The 15,302-nt window shown below is 38.2% G+C and overlaps 3 protein-coding genes across 4 annotated transcripts in view; all 3 read left to right on the top strand.

Moving 5' to 3' along the window:
- The window catches only part of LOC116023230, a 5,163-nt gene extending 4,200 nt beyond the window's left edge, over positions 1 to 963 (top strand). For both annotated transcript variants that reach the window (XM_031264218.1, XM_031264217.1), the window contains exons 8-9: positions 97 to 275; positions 450 to 963. In XM_031264218.1, the coding sequence (XP_031120078.1) occupies positions 97 to 275; positions 450 to 512 (242 nt within the window). In that variant the 3' untranslated portion in view covers positions 513 to 963. The remainder of the gene's footprint in view (positions 1 to 96; positions 276 to 449) is intronic.
- A 6,645-nt stretch (positions 964 to 7,608) lies between these two features.
- Positions 7,609 to 10,629, top strand: LOC116021989 (heat shock cognate protein 80-like). The gene is made up of 3 exons (XM_031262527.1): positions 7,609 to 7,740; positions 8,365 to 8,506; positions 8,588 to 10,629. Exons 1-3 carry the CDS (start codon positions 7,618 to 7,620, stop codon positions 10,417 to 10,419), a joined length of 2,097 nt encoding a protein of 698 aa, XP_031118387.1. The 5' UTR covers positions 7,609 to 7,617; the 3' UTR covers positions 10,420 to 10,629.
- A 166-nt stretch (positions 10,630 to 10,795) lies between these two features.
- On the top strand, positions 10,796 to 14,824 carry LOC116022152 (receptor-like serine/threonine-protein kinase SD1-8). Its single transcript, XM_031262736.1, has 7 exons — positions 10,796 to 12,127; positions 12,945 to 13,082; positions 13,191 to 13,348; positions 13,449 to 13,659; positions 13,780 to 14,017; positions 14,174 to 14,324; positions 14,427 to 14,824. Exons 1-7 carry the CDS (start codon positions 10,873 to 10,875, stop codon positions 14,727 to 14,729), a joined length of 2,454 nt encoding a protein of 817 aa, XP_031118596.1. The 5' UTR covers positions 10,796 to 10,872; the 3' UTR covers positions 14,730 to 14,824.
- Positions 14,825 to 15,302: the final 478 nt, after the last annotated feature.

Here is a 15,302-nt window from a genome sequence, read left to right as displayed (position 1 = left end):
CCCCCCCCCCCCCCCCCTCCCGTCTTCCTTTTTCGGCTTTCATCAGCAATTAGTTGCCTATGGAGCCAATGTTCTAATTGTGCTTGCATATTGCAGATGTTCCAGAAGGTTCCTTTATTGTCAGGGCACATACTCCAATGTCAAATTTGTTTTCATGCCTTTGGTTCAATGAAGTAGACCGTTTTACTTCACGCGACCAGCTTAGCTTTGCATATACATTCTTGAAACTGAAGAGAATGAATCCAGACAAACCATTCCGGTTGCATATGTTTAAGGTGAGACATCTTTCCATGTCTTTACATTGTGCTCCTTGTGCATCTTTGATTCACAGTATTTGTACACCTATCTCATTTCGCTCATAAGTCATAGCCTCCACAAAGCTATCATACATATATCCAAATCAGTCCGCTTCAGAACTTCAGCAGTAGTTGATTGAAAACTTGTTTCAGGACTGTGAACGTAGGTCACTCGTGAAGTTATTTCACCACAGGGTACCGTCGCCTCCTCCATGATGAGTCAAAGATTACGAGTGTTGAGAACTGTCACGGAAGTGTCTGCATAGATCGTTATTCTTGTATTCCTTTGCCACTGCTTCAGAAAATTTTGAGGATTCCCTGGGCGGTTTAATAGTGGAAGCAGTACAGTTTGCCTTACCATTCTTTGAACCATTCATAACCCTCCAAGGAATGGGGTGTTTGGGCATTCTGTAGTTACTGATAGGCTTTCTCCAATTTGTTAAAGTTGGCTCTTGGCACTTGGCACTTGGCATTGGCATTCAAATTTATTGGTAGTCTGGTAGATATTGTAACTGAGGGAGTTTTTTTAGCTTGAGAATCCAGTCCTAGGACTTGTACATTCTTTCTTTTTTGTACATTGAAAATTCTGGGGGGTTTTCTTTATATTTACCACAGTGAAATTAATTATTTGTCATTTATTGCTCTTATCAAGGAATTACTTAAGCAAGAACATACTTTTTCTTTTCTTTTTTATTTTTATTTTTCAATTCATACCAGGGAAGGAAAGTAGTGCAAATAATTTATTTTTCAAAATTGATACTTTTTCGTAATAAGTATTATGATATATATTATAAATATAATAAACAACTATCTTAGATTGATCCATGAGATGGTCTAACACAAGTATTCTTCATTTCGTAAAATGAGACATATGAAGGAGATAACCTGAATGTAATAGAATTACATCATCTCTATATGCCAACCATCAATAATATGAGAATTACAATTTCATTTTCACTTAATTTCCAATTGCAATTCCTTCATTTTGTAATTTCCTGATAGAATTACAATTCCATTCCCACTTAATTTCCAATTGCAATTCCTTCATTTTGCAATTCTCTCATTTTCATGAATTAGAATCCCATCTTGAGACAAAATTACCCTCAATTTTTTTTAACCTAAAATTGATGCATGACATTCCCTTCTAAATTATAGCGTGTATTATTCTTCGATTTTTCTTTGTGTATGTTCATTTAAATCTTTATATGCAACAATTATTCAAAATTTACATTCTTTATATGCATTGACCCATTGTTTATATACAACAACTTTCGTATATGTTGAATGTTCATTTGAATTCTTTATATGCTTTACTCTTCAACATTTGCATTCTGTATATGCAACAATGCTAACAATTTGTGAAATAATTTGTCAATTATAAATAATAATAATAATAATAATAATAATAATAACAATAATAATAACAACAACAACAATGTGCATTTTGGACTTTATACTAATTATTCCTCTCAATTTTCATGTATACAAACATTGGAATTGAAATTCTCAATAATTATATTCCAGACCAAACACTAGAATTTAAACTCCCACTTTATTCCCGCATTATTATTTTCCCATGGAATTGCAATTCTTTTCCCACCTAATTCCTTCCCTCCAACCAAAAGCCCCATAAATGTTTATGAATAATTAATTAAAATGACAATCATGTTCGTATAATAAAAACAAAAAACTTAGATCAACCTCACATGACTTAACATAGTGGTTCGTTACTTGACTTAAAGTCACAATGAAAACATGAATGGGAAAAGGGTGAGCCCAAAATAATTTTACGACTAGCCATTTATCTATATAGTTCCTCTAGAGGCGTGATCTAGTGGGCATAGAATTAGTCCTAAGTATTAAAAAAAAAAAAAGGAAAATCAACGATTTGGTCCCTCAATTGTTGGCGAACTCTTAATGTAGTCCCATCATTCTATATTCATCAATTTGATCCTCGAAATAAATTAGTTTTGGTTGAATAACTCATTCCTGCTGTGTTCCGTCGTTTAGCCGGTGAGGACTCTGATTTAGCATGGGCATTTTGGTCTTTTCTTATCTTCACACCGGACCTGAATACTGCGCAGCCTCCGAGAGCATGAATCTGCAAAATTTCGACGCTAATGTCAAGCCCTCGGAGCTTCATTCCCTGAAGAAATCCCCCGTCAAGAGCATAAATATGCAAAATTTCGAGAATCAAACTCTCTACTCTACTCACTAGATCCCCAAAATGTGGATCTGCGTGTCGAAAATCGAAATCAATCCTAAATCAAATCCCGGAGTGAATTGAATCAAAATCCTTCGGAAATGCCGCAAGCGATTGCTGGATATTGGAGAAAACATGGAATTTGTTAACCAAAATCAAAAATCTCCATGAAGACCATGAGCAGCAGGGTTATAAGATTGGCGGAGCTCTCTCTTGTTTTTCCTTGGGGCGAAGCACCAAATCAGATCGGCGGCAACCTGATGAGTGTAGTTTTCGCGGTGGATGGAAAGAAGTAGGTGTTAAAACGGAAAGATTTCCGAGTATCGTTCTCAAAGGACGGCAAGGAGAGAATTCAAGCGGTAAGGGGATTAAGCACAAGAGTGTTTAGTGTTTAAAAGCTAACCCAAACATAGTAAGAAAGGTGCATGAAACATCATGAAAACAAGGAACAAACGTTGGAAACAATTAATTGGAAATGAGGATTTGGACCTTGCAACTCATATAGGTATCCTTGATTTTCTAAGATATTAGGCTAGCAACACTTAGATAACGAAAATGAGACAAGGTCACCAACACCACCGCCACTCTCGTGGTCAATGGACTCACTTCTTAGACCGTAATGTCATCCTTGTGATCATTAGGCTAGAAGGAGCATTTTGACAAACACGTTATGTGCCTCTTGCCTTCCCTCTCCCTTTTCTCAAAGGTGAGAGGGAAATATGCTAGGCTAGGCTAAGGAGTAACTCTACTCTCGTAGATGAGACTCCTTCTCCAAACACCTCTCATATAGGTTGATCACCCCTACACAAGAGTCAAAGTGGATCACCACTCACACAACCAAACTCATAATCAAAGCAATTGCAAAACCTAATTAATCAATTCAAAGCTCAAGAATATCCATACAACATTGCTCAATCCAAATCCACAAAGATCTATCTAATCANTTTGTCAATTATAAATAATAATAATAATAATAATAATAATAATAACAATAATAATAACAACAACAACAATGTGCATTTTGGACTTTATACTAATTATTCCTCTCAATTTTCATGTATACAAACATTGGAATTGAAATTCTCAATAATTATATTCCAGACCAAACACTAGAATTTAAACTCCCACTTTATTCCCGCATTATTATTTTCCCATGGAATTGCAATTCTTTTCCCACCTAATTCCTTCCCTCCAACCAAAAGCCCCATAAATGTTTATGAATAATTAATTAAAATGACAATCATGTTCGTATAATAAAAACAAAAAACTTAGATCAACCTCACATGACTTAACATAGTGGTTCGTTACTTGACTTAAAGTCACAATGAAAACATGAATGGGAAAAGGGTGAGCCCAAAATAATTTTACGACTAGCCATTTATCTATATAGTTCCTCTAGAGGCGTGATCTAGTGGGCATAGAATTAGTCCTAAGTATTAAAAAAAAAAAAAGGAAAATCAACGATTTGGTCCCTCAATTGTTGGCGAACTCTTAATGTAGTCCCATCATTCTATATTCATCAATTTGATCCTCGAAATAAATTAGTTTTGGTTGAATAACTCATTCCTGCTGTGTTCCGTCGTTTAGCCGGTGAGGACTCTGATTTAGCATGGGCATTTTGGTCTTTTCTTATCTTCACACCGGACCTGAATACTGCGCAGCCTCCGAGAGCATGAATCTGCAAAATTTCGACGCTAATGTCAAGCCCTCGGAGCTTCATTCCCTGAAGAAATCCCCCGTCAAGAGCATAAATATGCAAAATTTCGAGAATCAAACTCTCTACTCTACTCACTAGATCCCCAAAATGTGGATCTGCGTGTCGAAAATCGAAATCAATCCTAAATCAAATCCCGGAGTGAATTGAATCAAAATCCTTCGGAAATGCCGCAAGCGATTGCTGGATATTGGAGAAAACATGGAATTTGTTAACCAAAATCAAAAATCTCCATGAAGACCATGAGCAGCAGGGTTATAAGATTGGCGGAGCTCTCTCTTGTTTTTCCTTGGGGCGAAGCACCAAATCAGATCGGCGGCAACCTGATGAGTGTAGTTTTCGCGGTGGATGGAAAGAAGTAGGTGTTAAAACGGAAAGATTTCCGAGTATCGTTCTCAAAGGACGGCAAGGAGAGAATTCAAGCGGTAAGGGGATTAAGCACAAGAGTGTTTAGTGTTTAAAAGCTAACCCAAACATAGTAAGAAAGGTGCATGAAACATCATGAAAACAAGGAACAAACGTTGGAAACAATTAATTGGAAATGAGGATTTGGACCTTGCAACTCATATAGGTATCCTTGATTTTCTAAGATATTAGGCTAGCAACACTTAGATAACGAAAATGAGACAAGGTCACCAACACCACCGCCACTCTCGTGGTCAATGGACTCACTTCTTAGACCGTAATGTCATCCTTGTGATCATTAGGCTAGAAGGAGCATTTTGACAAACACGTTATGTGCCTCTTGCCTTCCCTCTCCCTTTTCTCAAAGGTGAGAGGGAAATATGCTAGGCTAGGCTAAGGAGTAACTCTACTCTCGTAGATGAGACTCCTTCTCCAAACACCTCTCATATAGGTTGATCACCCCTACACAAGAGTCAAAGTGGATCACCACTCACACAACCAAACTCATAATCAAAGCAATTGCAAAACCTAATTAATCAATTCAAAGCTCAAGAATATCCATACAACATTGCTCAATCCAAATCCACAAAGATCTAATATCCATACAACATTGCTCAATCCAAATCCACAAAGATCTATCTAATCATACACATTGCTCAATCCAAATCCACAAAGATCTATCTAATCATACTCATTGCTCAATCCAAATCCACAAAGATCTATCTAATCATACTTGTTGCTCAATCCAAATCCACAAAGATCTATCTAATCATACTTGGAATTCAATCCAAATCCACAAAGATCTATCTAATCATACTTGGAATAGAAAAAGCAAAAGACAAAAGTAATAACAAGAAATTAAAAGGAAAACTTAGCTAGGAATTGAACTTTGAATTTGAACTTGAACTTGAAATTGAACTTTAATCTTGAACTTGAATGTAGATCACAATCTTGCAACAATGGAATTCTTCTCTAATTCTAATCTAACCTAAGAATTGCAATGTGGAGTGATCTCTCTAGGCTAATCCTAGAGAGAGAAATATTCTAAGGTGTGGAATGGTGAATCTAAGTCTAAGTGTCTGAAAATTGGCTCAATTCCCCTTTTAATCCTTGCAAAAACCGCCAAGTTCCGCGATGGACGCCAGGGTGGACACGCGTCCATGGGCGCGTCCACCAGTGTGCGTTGCGTCCAGACTTCAACTTCAGAGGCTCGAATTTTGGACGCGGGCGTCCACCCCGCACCCACTGCAGAGCGAACAAACTTCTGCAGCCTTAAAATTGGACGCGGGGGTCCAAGGCGCGTCCGCCTCGCGTCCACAATAGACATCGGTAAAAAGATGGGCAAAAAGGCAAAAACTGTGCGAGAATCAGAGAGCGAAAAGTTGGACGCAGGGGTGGACGCGCGTCCACAGACTGTCCACATTGCGTCCATGGTCTATTTTGCACTCCAACTTCGACTCGTGAATCCTTCTCCGAAATCTTGCCATTTTTTGCCTTTTTGCCCATCTTTTTACCTACAAAATGATTAACCAAGTGTGGAACGGGGTCCAATGGCAATAACAAGCATTTTAACGCAATTTAAGACTAAACCATTCATAAAAGCCTTAACTTGTATACTAAACGATCCACAAATAACCTTATAAAAGTGGTATCTTTTGCACTTATCACAACCCTCGTTGGCGGCTGGACGGTGGAGGCGAGGACAACAACAACACACCCTTCTCTACGCCTTTCATCTCTTCCCCCACATTCTCCTCACTCATTTCCTCGTTGACGACACAACACAGCAAGAACGAGTGGGCGGTGAGCAGCAGCAATGGAGGGAGAGCTAGCGGTGTAGTAGCGGAGACAACTGGCCTTCACCAACTCCTATTTCTCGGCGAACAGGGCAGGACAGTGGTCGCTTTGCAGTAGCTGCGACGAGCGACCTCTAGCAGCTTCGGCGACCTTGGTTTCTCCTCCCGGCGGCAAAGAAGTAGGGTATGCTTTCTCAAGCAAGAGGAAGTCAATGGCGTCACTTTGGAGTCAATGGCTTGGTAAGAAGAGGGCTGAAGACAGGAAAAATCCAAAATGCCCATGCTAAATCGGAGTCCTCACTGGCTGAACAACGGAACAACGCCGCAATGAGTTATTCGACTAAAATTAATTTATTTCGAAGATTAAATTGATGAATATAGAATTAAGGGACTACATCGACAGTTTGCCTTCAATTGAGGGACCAAATCGTTGATTCTCCTGCCAAAAAAAGTCAAAAGAAATAAAGTCTAACAGAATGCGAAATATAATGAATAGAACAAGAGACAAAAGAACTCATAAGATTTCTACAATCACTATTGATAATGCCAATATAGGACCTAAAATTAGCCTCAGGAGATGCCAGGTGACACAAAATGGAGCAATCCGAGTGTAAACGTAATTTGGTCACTTCCCGATCCTTAAGCCATGTACGAGCCTCCTTGCAAGCCATGATTTCAGCCATGAGCGGAGATGAGCAATGTAATAATAAAGGGTCGTTTGCTGTAGCAATGAAGTCCCCCGTAGACGAAAGAAAGACTGCCCCAAAGGAGGCCATACTAGTTCGAGGGTCATATCCTCAGTCCACAAAGCAGCTAGGCTCCAAATGTGGCAACATACCGCCGTGCTGGTGCGACACTACGTGGCCTGGCGCTGGATTAGAGCTCTTCCACTTGGGGACCTTTAACTTCCACAAATAAAATAATAAAAGTAAAAATTAGTGCATATATATAAACAAAACAATGATAAAATTGTTGCTTATATAAATAGTAAAGACAGATAAAATAATAAAAATAAAAAGCAAAATTTGGAATCAACTACTCCCAAATATATGGGAGATGAAAAAGGGAATAAATATGGTGATTTGACACGGTAAACCTATGTTTATGGCAATGGAAGTATCTAGATCCCCTAATGAACTCCACTATTTATAGCTCTGTTGATCAAAACTCTGTAACTTCCTTAGAGATCCGAGATCGACTGCAATGGCTGAGAGTGAGACGTTCGCTTTCCAGGCCGAGATCAACCAGCTTCTCAGTCTCATAATCAACACGTTCTACAGCAACAAGGAGATCTTCCTTCGTGAACTCATCAGTAATTCTTCTGATGTGAGTATCTCTCTATCCATTATGCATAATTCATTCATGCAATCGTACATTCACCTATAGTTTGATTCATTTTTATGTACTGTTGATTTGGTAAACGTAGTTTATTGGTATACTACTTAGTGTTTTGAACAACATTGTGGATTCGCTGTTTATAAGGTTATTTCTTGGTAGATTGATATGACTGTTATAGTATTATGTGAATTGCAACAAGTTGAAGAATGTTTGTTCTGAGAAATATAAATGAATATGGAGATTCAGTGCTGTGTTGAAGTTTGTGCTGCTGGCTTGTAAAATATATTGGAGAGAATTGAAAATATAAACAATCCATGCGTTAACTTTGTTTTGCTGAATTATGAAATGTTGAGATCGAGTGATTTTGCATAATTTAGGTATATCACCACTTAAAGTAATAATCATCCCCAATAAAATGCATAAAGTTTGATAAATGGATCATAAGCATCTTTTCTGCAATACATAGGGGTTGTGGCAATAATATATATGTTTTCATAATCTGATCTGTTCATGTGAGTAGCTGTATGCATTATTCCATTGGAGTTACTATGTCTAATGTGTTGATCTGCTTGGTGTAGCTTATTGAGAATATTATGTATCAAATGTGTGTAGGCTCTGGACAAGATCCGATTTGAAAGTTTGACGGACAAGAGCAAACTAGATGCTCAACCTGAGCTCTTCGTACACATTGTCCCTGATAAGGCCAACAATGCACTGTCTATTATTGACAGTGGTGTTGGTATGACAAAGGCGGGTAAGTGGTGGTGCCAAGTTTTGTGTTCTATTCTGCTTCTTATTATTGTTTATGCTGATCTTTTACATTTGTGCATTTTAGACCTGGTGAACAATCTTGGCACAATTGCGAGATCTGGGACCAAAGAATTCATGGAAGCTCTTGCAGCTGGTGCTGATGTTAGCATGATTGGACAGTTTGGAGTTGGGTTCTACTCTGCTTACTTGGTTGCTGAGAAGGTCATTGTAACAACAAGGCACAATGATGATGAGCAGTATGTGTGGGAATCCCAGGCTGGTGGTTCATTCACTGTTACCAGGGATACTTCTGGTGAGAAACTGGGCAGGGGTACGAAAATTACCCTTTTCCTTAAGGAAGACCAGCTCGAATATCTTGAGGAGCGCCGGCTTAAGGATTTAATAAAGAAGCACTCTGAGTTCATTGGCTATCCAATCTCTCTGTGGACTGAGAAAACCATTGAGAAGGAGATTTCTGATGATGAGGACGAAGATGAGAAGAAAGACGAGGAAGGAAAAGTAGAAGAGGTTGATGAAGAAAAGGAGAAGGAAGAGAAGAAAAAGAAGAAGATCAAGGAAGTTTCTCATGAGTGGGCATTGGTTAATAAGCAAAAGCCTATCTGGATGAGGAAGCCAGAGGAGATCACAAAGGATGAATATGCTGCGTTCTACAAAAGCCTCACCAATGATTGGGAGGAGCACTTGGCAGTTAAACACTTTTCAGTCGAAGGTCAGCTGGAATTCAAGGCAATTCTGTTTGTTCCAAAGAGGGCACCCTTTGATCTCTTTGACACAAGAAAAAAGCTGAATAACATCAAGCTTTATGTTCGTCGTGTTTTCATCATGGACAACTGCGAAGAGTTGATTCCAGAATATTTGAGCTTTGTGAAAGGTATTGTTGACTCTGAGGACCTCCCTCTCAACATCTCGAGAGAGATGTTGCAGCAAAACAAGATCCTTAAGGTCATCCGCAAGAACTTGGTTAAGAAGTGCATTGAGCTCTTCTTTGAGATTGCGGAGAACAAGGATGATTACGACAAGTTCTATGAGGCTTTCTCCAAGAACTTGAAGCTTGGTATCCATGAAGATTCTCAGAACAGAACTAAGATTGCTGAACTGCTGCGATACCATTCCACCAAGAGCGGCGATGAAATGACGAGCTTGAAAGATTACGTGACAAGGATGAAAGAAGGGCAGAATGACATCTACTACATTACTGGCGAGAGCAAGAAGGCTGTGGAGAACTCTCCGTTCCTGGAAAAGCTGAAGAAGAAGGGGTATGAGGTTCTTTTCATGGTTGATGCTATTGATGAGTATGCTGTTGGGCAGTTGAAGGAGTTTGAGGGAAAGAAGCTCCTTTCTGCAACTAAGGAAGGTCTCAAGTTTGAAGAAAGTGAGGATGAGAAAAAGAGGAAGGAAGATTTAAAAGCCAAATTTGAAGGTCTGTGCAAGGTTGTGAAGGATGTACTTGGAGACAAGGTGGAGAAGGTGGTTGTTTCTGAGCGCATTGTGGACTCTCCTTGCTGTCTGGTTACCGGAGAGTATGGATGGAGTGCTAACATGGAGAGAATAATGAAAGCACAAGCTCTAAGGGACTCGGGCATGGCGGGATACATGTCTAGCAAGAAAACAATGGAGATCAACCCTGAGAATCCCATAATGGAGGAGCTTAGGAAAAGAGCAGATGCAGACAAGAATGATAAATCAGTGAAGGATCTAGTGATGTTGCTTTTCGAGACATCTCTCCTCACCTCGGGTTTCAGCCTTGATGATCCCAACACCTTTGGGAACAGAATTCACAGGATGCTCAAGCTTGGGCTCAGCATTGATGAGGATTCTGGGGATGCTGATGTTGACATGCCTCCATTGGAGGATGATGCTGATGCTGAGGGTAGCAAAATGGAGGAAGTTGACTAAATAAGTTAGTATTTTTTTACTTAGTTCTGGGCTTTGTGGATCGATCGGCAGTCATTTTCAATTGATTAAATGATTCCCCTTTCTTAAAACTTGGTTTGGCTCCCTCCATTAGTCAAAAGGTTTTGAATGCGGTAGGGAACTATGAACGCCTATCTGTATTTCCCCCACCCATAAAATATTATCAAATGAATGCACGATTTTGAATAACAAGATATCAATTCACTTCATCACTCACTCTCAAATCATAAATAAACAGATTCAATAATAATCGGGTTTTGGACTTGGTCACAGCCAGCCATATTTATTTCTGCATTTCGCTTACAGTGGAGCTTTAGTTTTCATGGATGATTGAAAGTCTTCCACTCCTCAAATAAAAACACAATTCTGTTCATCACTTTTGCTCTCTATATATATAATACGGACTTAACAATTGTTGCAGGCAGGCCCAGGAACATGGAAATAACTTTTTTTGTATCCCTTCTTCTCATTTCTCTTCTGAATACTACTCCATTCTCCTATGGAGTAGAAACAATTTGTGGAAACAAATACATAACTCAAAATACAACTATATCATCTCCCAATGGAAGATTCGAGTTGGGTTACTTTAAACCTGCTCTGTCTTCTAACTATTACGTTGGTATTTGGTACAAAAATATCTCCCCTATAACAGTAGCGTGGGTAGCAAATAGAGTCACCCCAATCCCCTCCGCCGCAATCCACTCCTCCAAATTGCGAATCCTAGAAGTCGACCTGGTGCTGCTAGACGGGGCACAAAACTTGGTTTGGTCTACCAATGTCACCGCAGCGAAACTAAGCTCTGTGCTAGCAACTCTCCGCGACGACGGGAACTTGGTATTGAGTGGCGTGAATTCGAAAACCCCACTTTGGCAAAGCGTCGAACACCCAACAGACACATTTCTGCCGGGCTCCAAGTTCGGCTACAACAAGCGCACCAAAACCAAACAAGTCCTCACGTCCTGGAAAACTCCCGACGATCCATCGCCCGGCCTCTACTCTCTCGACAACGACGGCAACGCCGCGTTCCAATTGTGGAACGGCACAGACGAATACTGGAACAGCGGGCCCAAATTCGGATCCGGGATTTTACGCACGTTGAAGCCGAGTCCCGCCTTCAATTTCACCATCGTCGACAACGAGAACGAGAGCTACTTCTCTTACTCTATAATTGAATCGGTGATCTCAAGAGGGCTACTGGACGTAAACGGGCAATACAAGTGTCAAACGTGGTTGGAGCCTACAAAGGAGTGGGCGGATATCATTCTTGTTCCGCCGCAACAATGCGACGTTTACGCGTATTGCGGCCCATTCAGCATCTGCAATGACAATTCATCGCTGCTTTGCGCTTGTTTGTACGGCTTCTCAGAGAAACAGCGGGGTTTGAATCAATTCTTCCAAGGCTGTGTAAGGAAGACCAGATTGAGGTGTGAGGAAATGGAAAGATTCAGAATGTATACAAATATGAGATTGGCAGGACATCCTCACAACACTACTGCCGGGAGTGAAGCAGAATGCGAATCCATTTGTCAGAAAAATTGCTCTTGTACCGCTTATGCTTATAGTAATAGCAGCGGTTATTGTTCCATTTGGGTAGGACAACTTTTTAACCTGAAACAGCTTGGGAAAGACGACAGCAATGGAAGCACGATTTACGTCAGACTTGCCCCTTCTGAATTCCCAAATATCAAAGGTAACTAATAAAATTTATAACTTCCAACTTTTTTTTTTTTAAAGGGTCACACTTGTATGATACCACATCTAAGACAGATTGAATCAACATAATTTGGATCATATAAAGATCAACTCATAATAGTAACTATGACCTAAATTATGTTGATCTGATCCGTCTCATAAATTAAGACCCGTAAATGGTCTCAAACAATGTTTTGCATTTTTGAAATTACAATTTAACATATTTGTAGTATTTATTCAATAACGTCTAACAAATTTTTTTGAAATACTCCGTTTCGATATGGGACTGCATCATATCCATAGAATGTCAACCGGGTCAATTCGTTTAGTAAAAATTACTAAAATAAGCTCACATATAAGTTCATTATATATTGTGTTCTGTACTATTTGTGAAACAAATAATAGCCTTAACATAAGTGACTCAGGCTAATAAATTTGGTGGTTGGACTTAACGGACTAAAATTTTTTGACTCTAAATTTAAAATTTTTCGAACTTATCAAGTCATAGCTGATGGGACTAAGATTGACATCCCTATCCAGAATATTAGTGTCATTTGGTATCCCTTTGATTTACGAGAAAGCCTGCATCCACTACAAAAGGTGCACTCATGGTGAAATATGCTTTTTGACCTAGTCGGTAAAGAATCAAAAGGAAAACTAATCTAGATAGGTTATCCATAAATGATCGACTCAAACTCAAAGAGTCAAACTTGAAATTTATAGTTACCAAGCAATTATTCGATCAACTTAATTGAAGTTGCCCTCATCATTTGATATCCCAACCAATGTGTTTTGTTTTCTTTTCATGCCAACAGATATAAACTCACATCACTTGTCAGGGAAGCTCAAAGCCATCATGCCTAGTATATCAGTTGCTGCAGCAGCTCTAATTGCATGCACTATTTTCTACATCTGTTTTAAAAGGATGATGAGAACATCATTGAAAACAACAGGTACATAGTTAATTGTAGAGAAATTTTCAGTGTTGACATTGATTAATTAAAACCATATTTTGAGTCTCTGACATATTAGGTTTTGGAATAATTTTCTGTTCACTTCAGAACATGCAATGGAAGCAATGGATCAAGTGATAGATGAAGATACTGATGAGAAAGGCATTGGTGTTCAGTTCTTTACTCTCCAAAGCATATTGGAAGCTACAAACAACTTTTCCAATGCAAATAAGCTAGGAAAAGGAGGTTTTGGTCCGGTTTATAAGGTTATCAATCAATTATTTCTTTATTAGTTAGCTAAGCAATACATTTCAATTCAGTTTGCTTTTGCTTGTCTATAATATCCAATAATGAATGGTCTTATAGGGTATGCTTCCGGAAGGGCAAGAAATTGCAGTAAAAAGATTATCAAGTCAATCAGGACAAGGCATCAATGAATTTAAGAATGAAGTTATACTAATTGCAAAGCTTCAACATAGAAATCTTGTTAAACTTGTTGGCTACTGCTCACAACTGGGAGAAAAGATGTTACTATATGAATATATGCCGAACAGGAGTTTAGACACCTTCATATTTGGTAAGCCTAGATCTTTGTTATTCCATTGATAAACTATATATAAATTAATAAGTTCGATCAATTGTTACTTTATTAACTAGTTGTTTTCACAATCATTTTTTAAACTAATTACTTTTCAAGATCAAACACGTCGACGGTTGTTGGACTGGAGCAAAAGGTTTGATATCATATTGGGAATTGCTCGAGGACTTTTATATCTCCACCAGGATTCAAGATTGAGAATCATCCATAGGGACATAAAAACAAGTAACGTTTTATTAGATGAAGAAATGACACCCAAGATTTCAGATTTTGGATTAGCAAGAATGGTAATTGGAAATGCATTAGAAGCAAATACCAAAAAAGTCGTTGGCACTTAGTAAGTATCATAATAATCTTAATTTCAATTTTTGAGTAAATTTTAACCATTCATAATTTTTCGTTGTTTTTTTATTTTTAGTGATTTACTTATTGTGCTTTTGATTTTGTATAATTCATGCATGATCTTTGGATTGCGTATTATGACAATAAAAAGTGGTTATATGTCTCCTGAATATGCACTGGGTGGACTCTTCTCAATTAAATCTGATGTATTTAGCTTTGGAGTAATCATACTTGAGATCATTAGTGGAAAGAAAAGCCGGGCATTCTTTCAAAATCAAGAAATTACAAACCTTTTAGGCTATGTAAGTTATGAAACCTCACAAACCTTAATAAGTTAGTGTTTTAATTTGGCTATATATGTTTGGCTTGATTTACTCTTCTTCTTCTTGAGTCAATTATCTCAGGCATGGAAGCTATGGAATGAAGGGAACGTAATGGATTTAGTAGATGACTCGCTACACAAATGTTGCAAGGAACATGAAGTATTGAGGTGTATAAATGTTGGGTTGCTATGCATTGAAGAAGATCCAAAATGTCGTCCCACTATGCCTAATGTATTTTTAATGTTGATGGATGAAAGTATGATTTTACCTAGACCAAACAAACCTGCTTTTGTTACAAGAACACAAACTTGTGATGACTCTTCTAGTGTGCCATTACATAAACCATGTTCCAACCAGCTCACTTTTTCATTAGAAGGTCGATAGAGATATGTAATGATAATACACTATATTGTTCACTTTATTGTAGCAATAGATGTTTGAAAAATAATCTTAATAAGTCATCAACTTTATATTTATAACTAATTTAGTACGGAGTATTTCATTTTAAGTTATATATATAGCATTTTGTGCTAACCTTTAAGAACTTTTTGTGAATAATTATTTTTATTGGCCTAAACACAAAAGTCAAACTTTACTAGTGACCAATTTGGCATGCCATTGGCTTCTATGCACCATAGTCAATACTAGTATGCAATACTTACACGGAAGAAAGGTATGCAAGTCCATAATGTCCAGAGAAAATGACATTTTAGTCAAGTTGATTCAACATCTTCAACATGCTAATTTACTAAGGTCAATCACCTTAAAAAGTGTCATTAAAAGATAATGTTGGAAAATGTGATTTTAAGTCAAAGTCTTATGCATTTACTCAAGTTGACTTAGTCTCTGCGGCATGCTAACTTGCTAAGGTCTAACACCTTAGAAAATGTCATTAAAAGATTATGTTGAAAAATATGATTTTTGATGCAATTAGATAGATGCATGAAAGCCACTCAA

The sequence above is a fragment of the Ipomoea triloba genome, chromosome 6 (genome assembly GCF_003576645.1).
Source record: "Ipomoea triloba cultivar NCNSP0323 chromosome 6, ASM357664v1".
Lineage (NCBI taxonomy): Eukaryota > Viridiplantae > Streptophyta > Magnoliopsida > Solanales > Convolvulaceae > Ipomoea > Ipomoea triloba.
The sequence above is the reverse complement of the archived record's forward strand: the minus strand, read 5'-3'. Positions and strand labels throughout refer to the sequence as shown.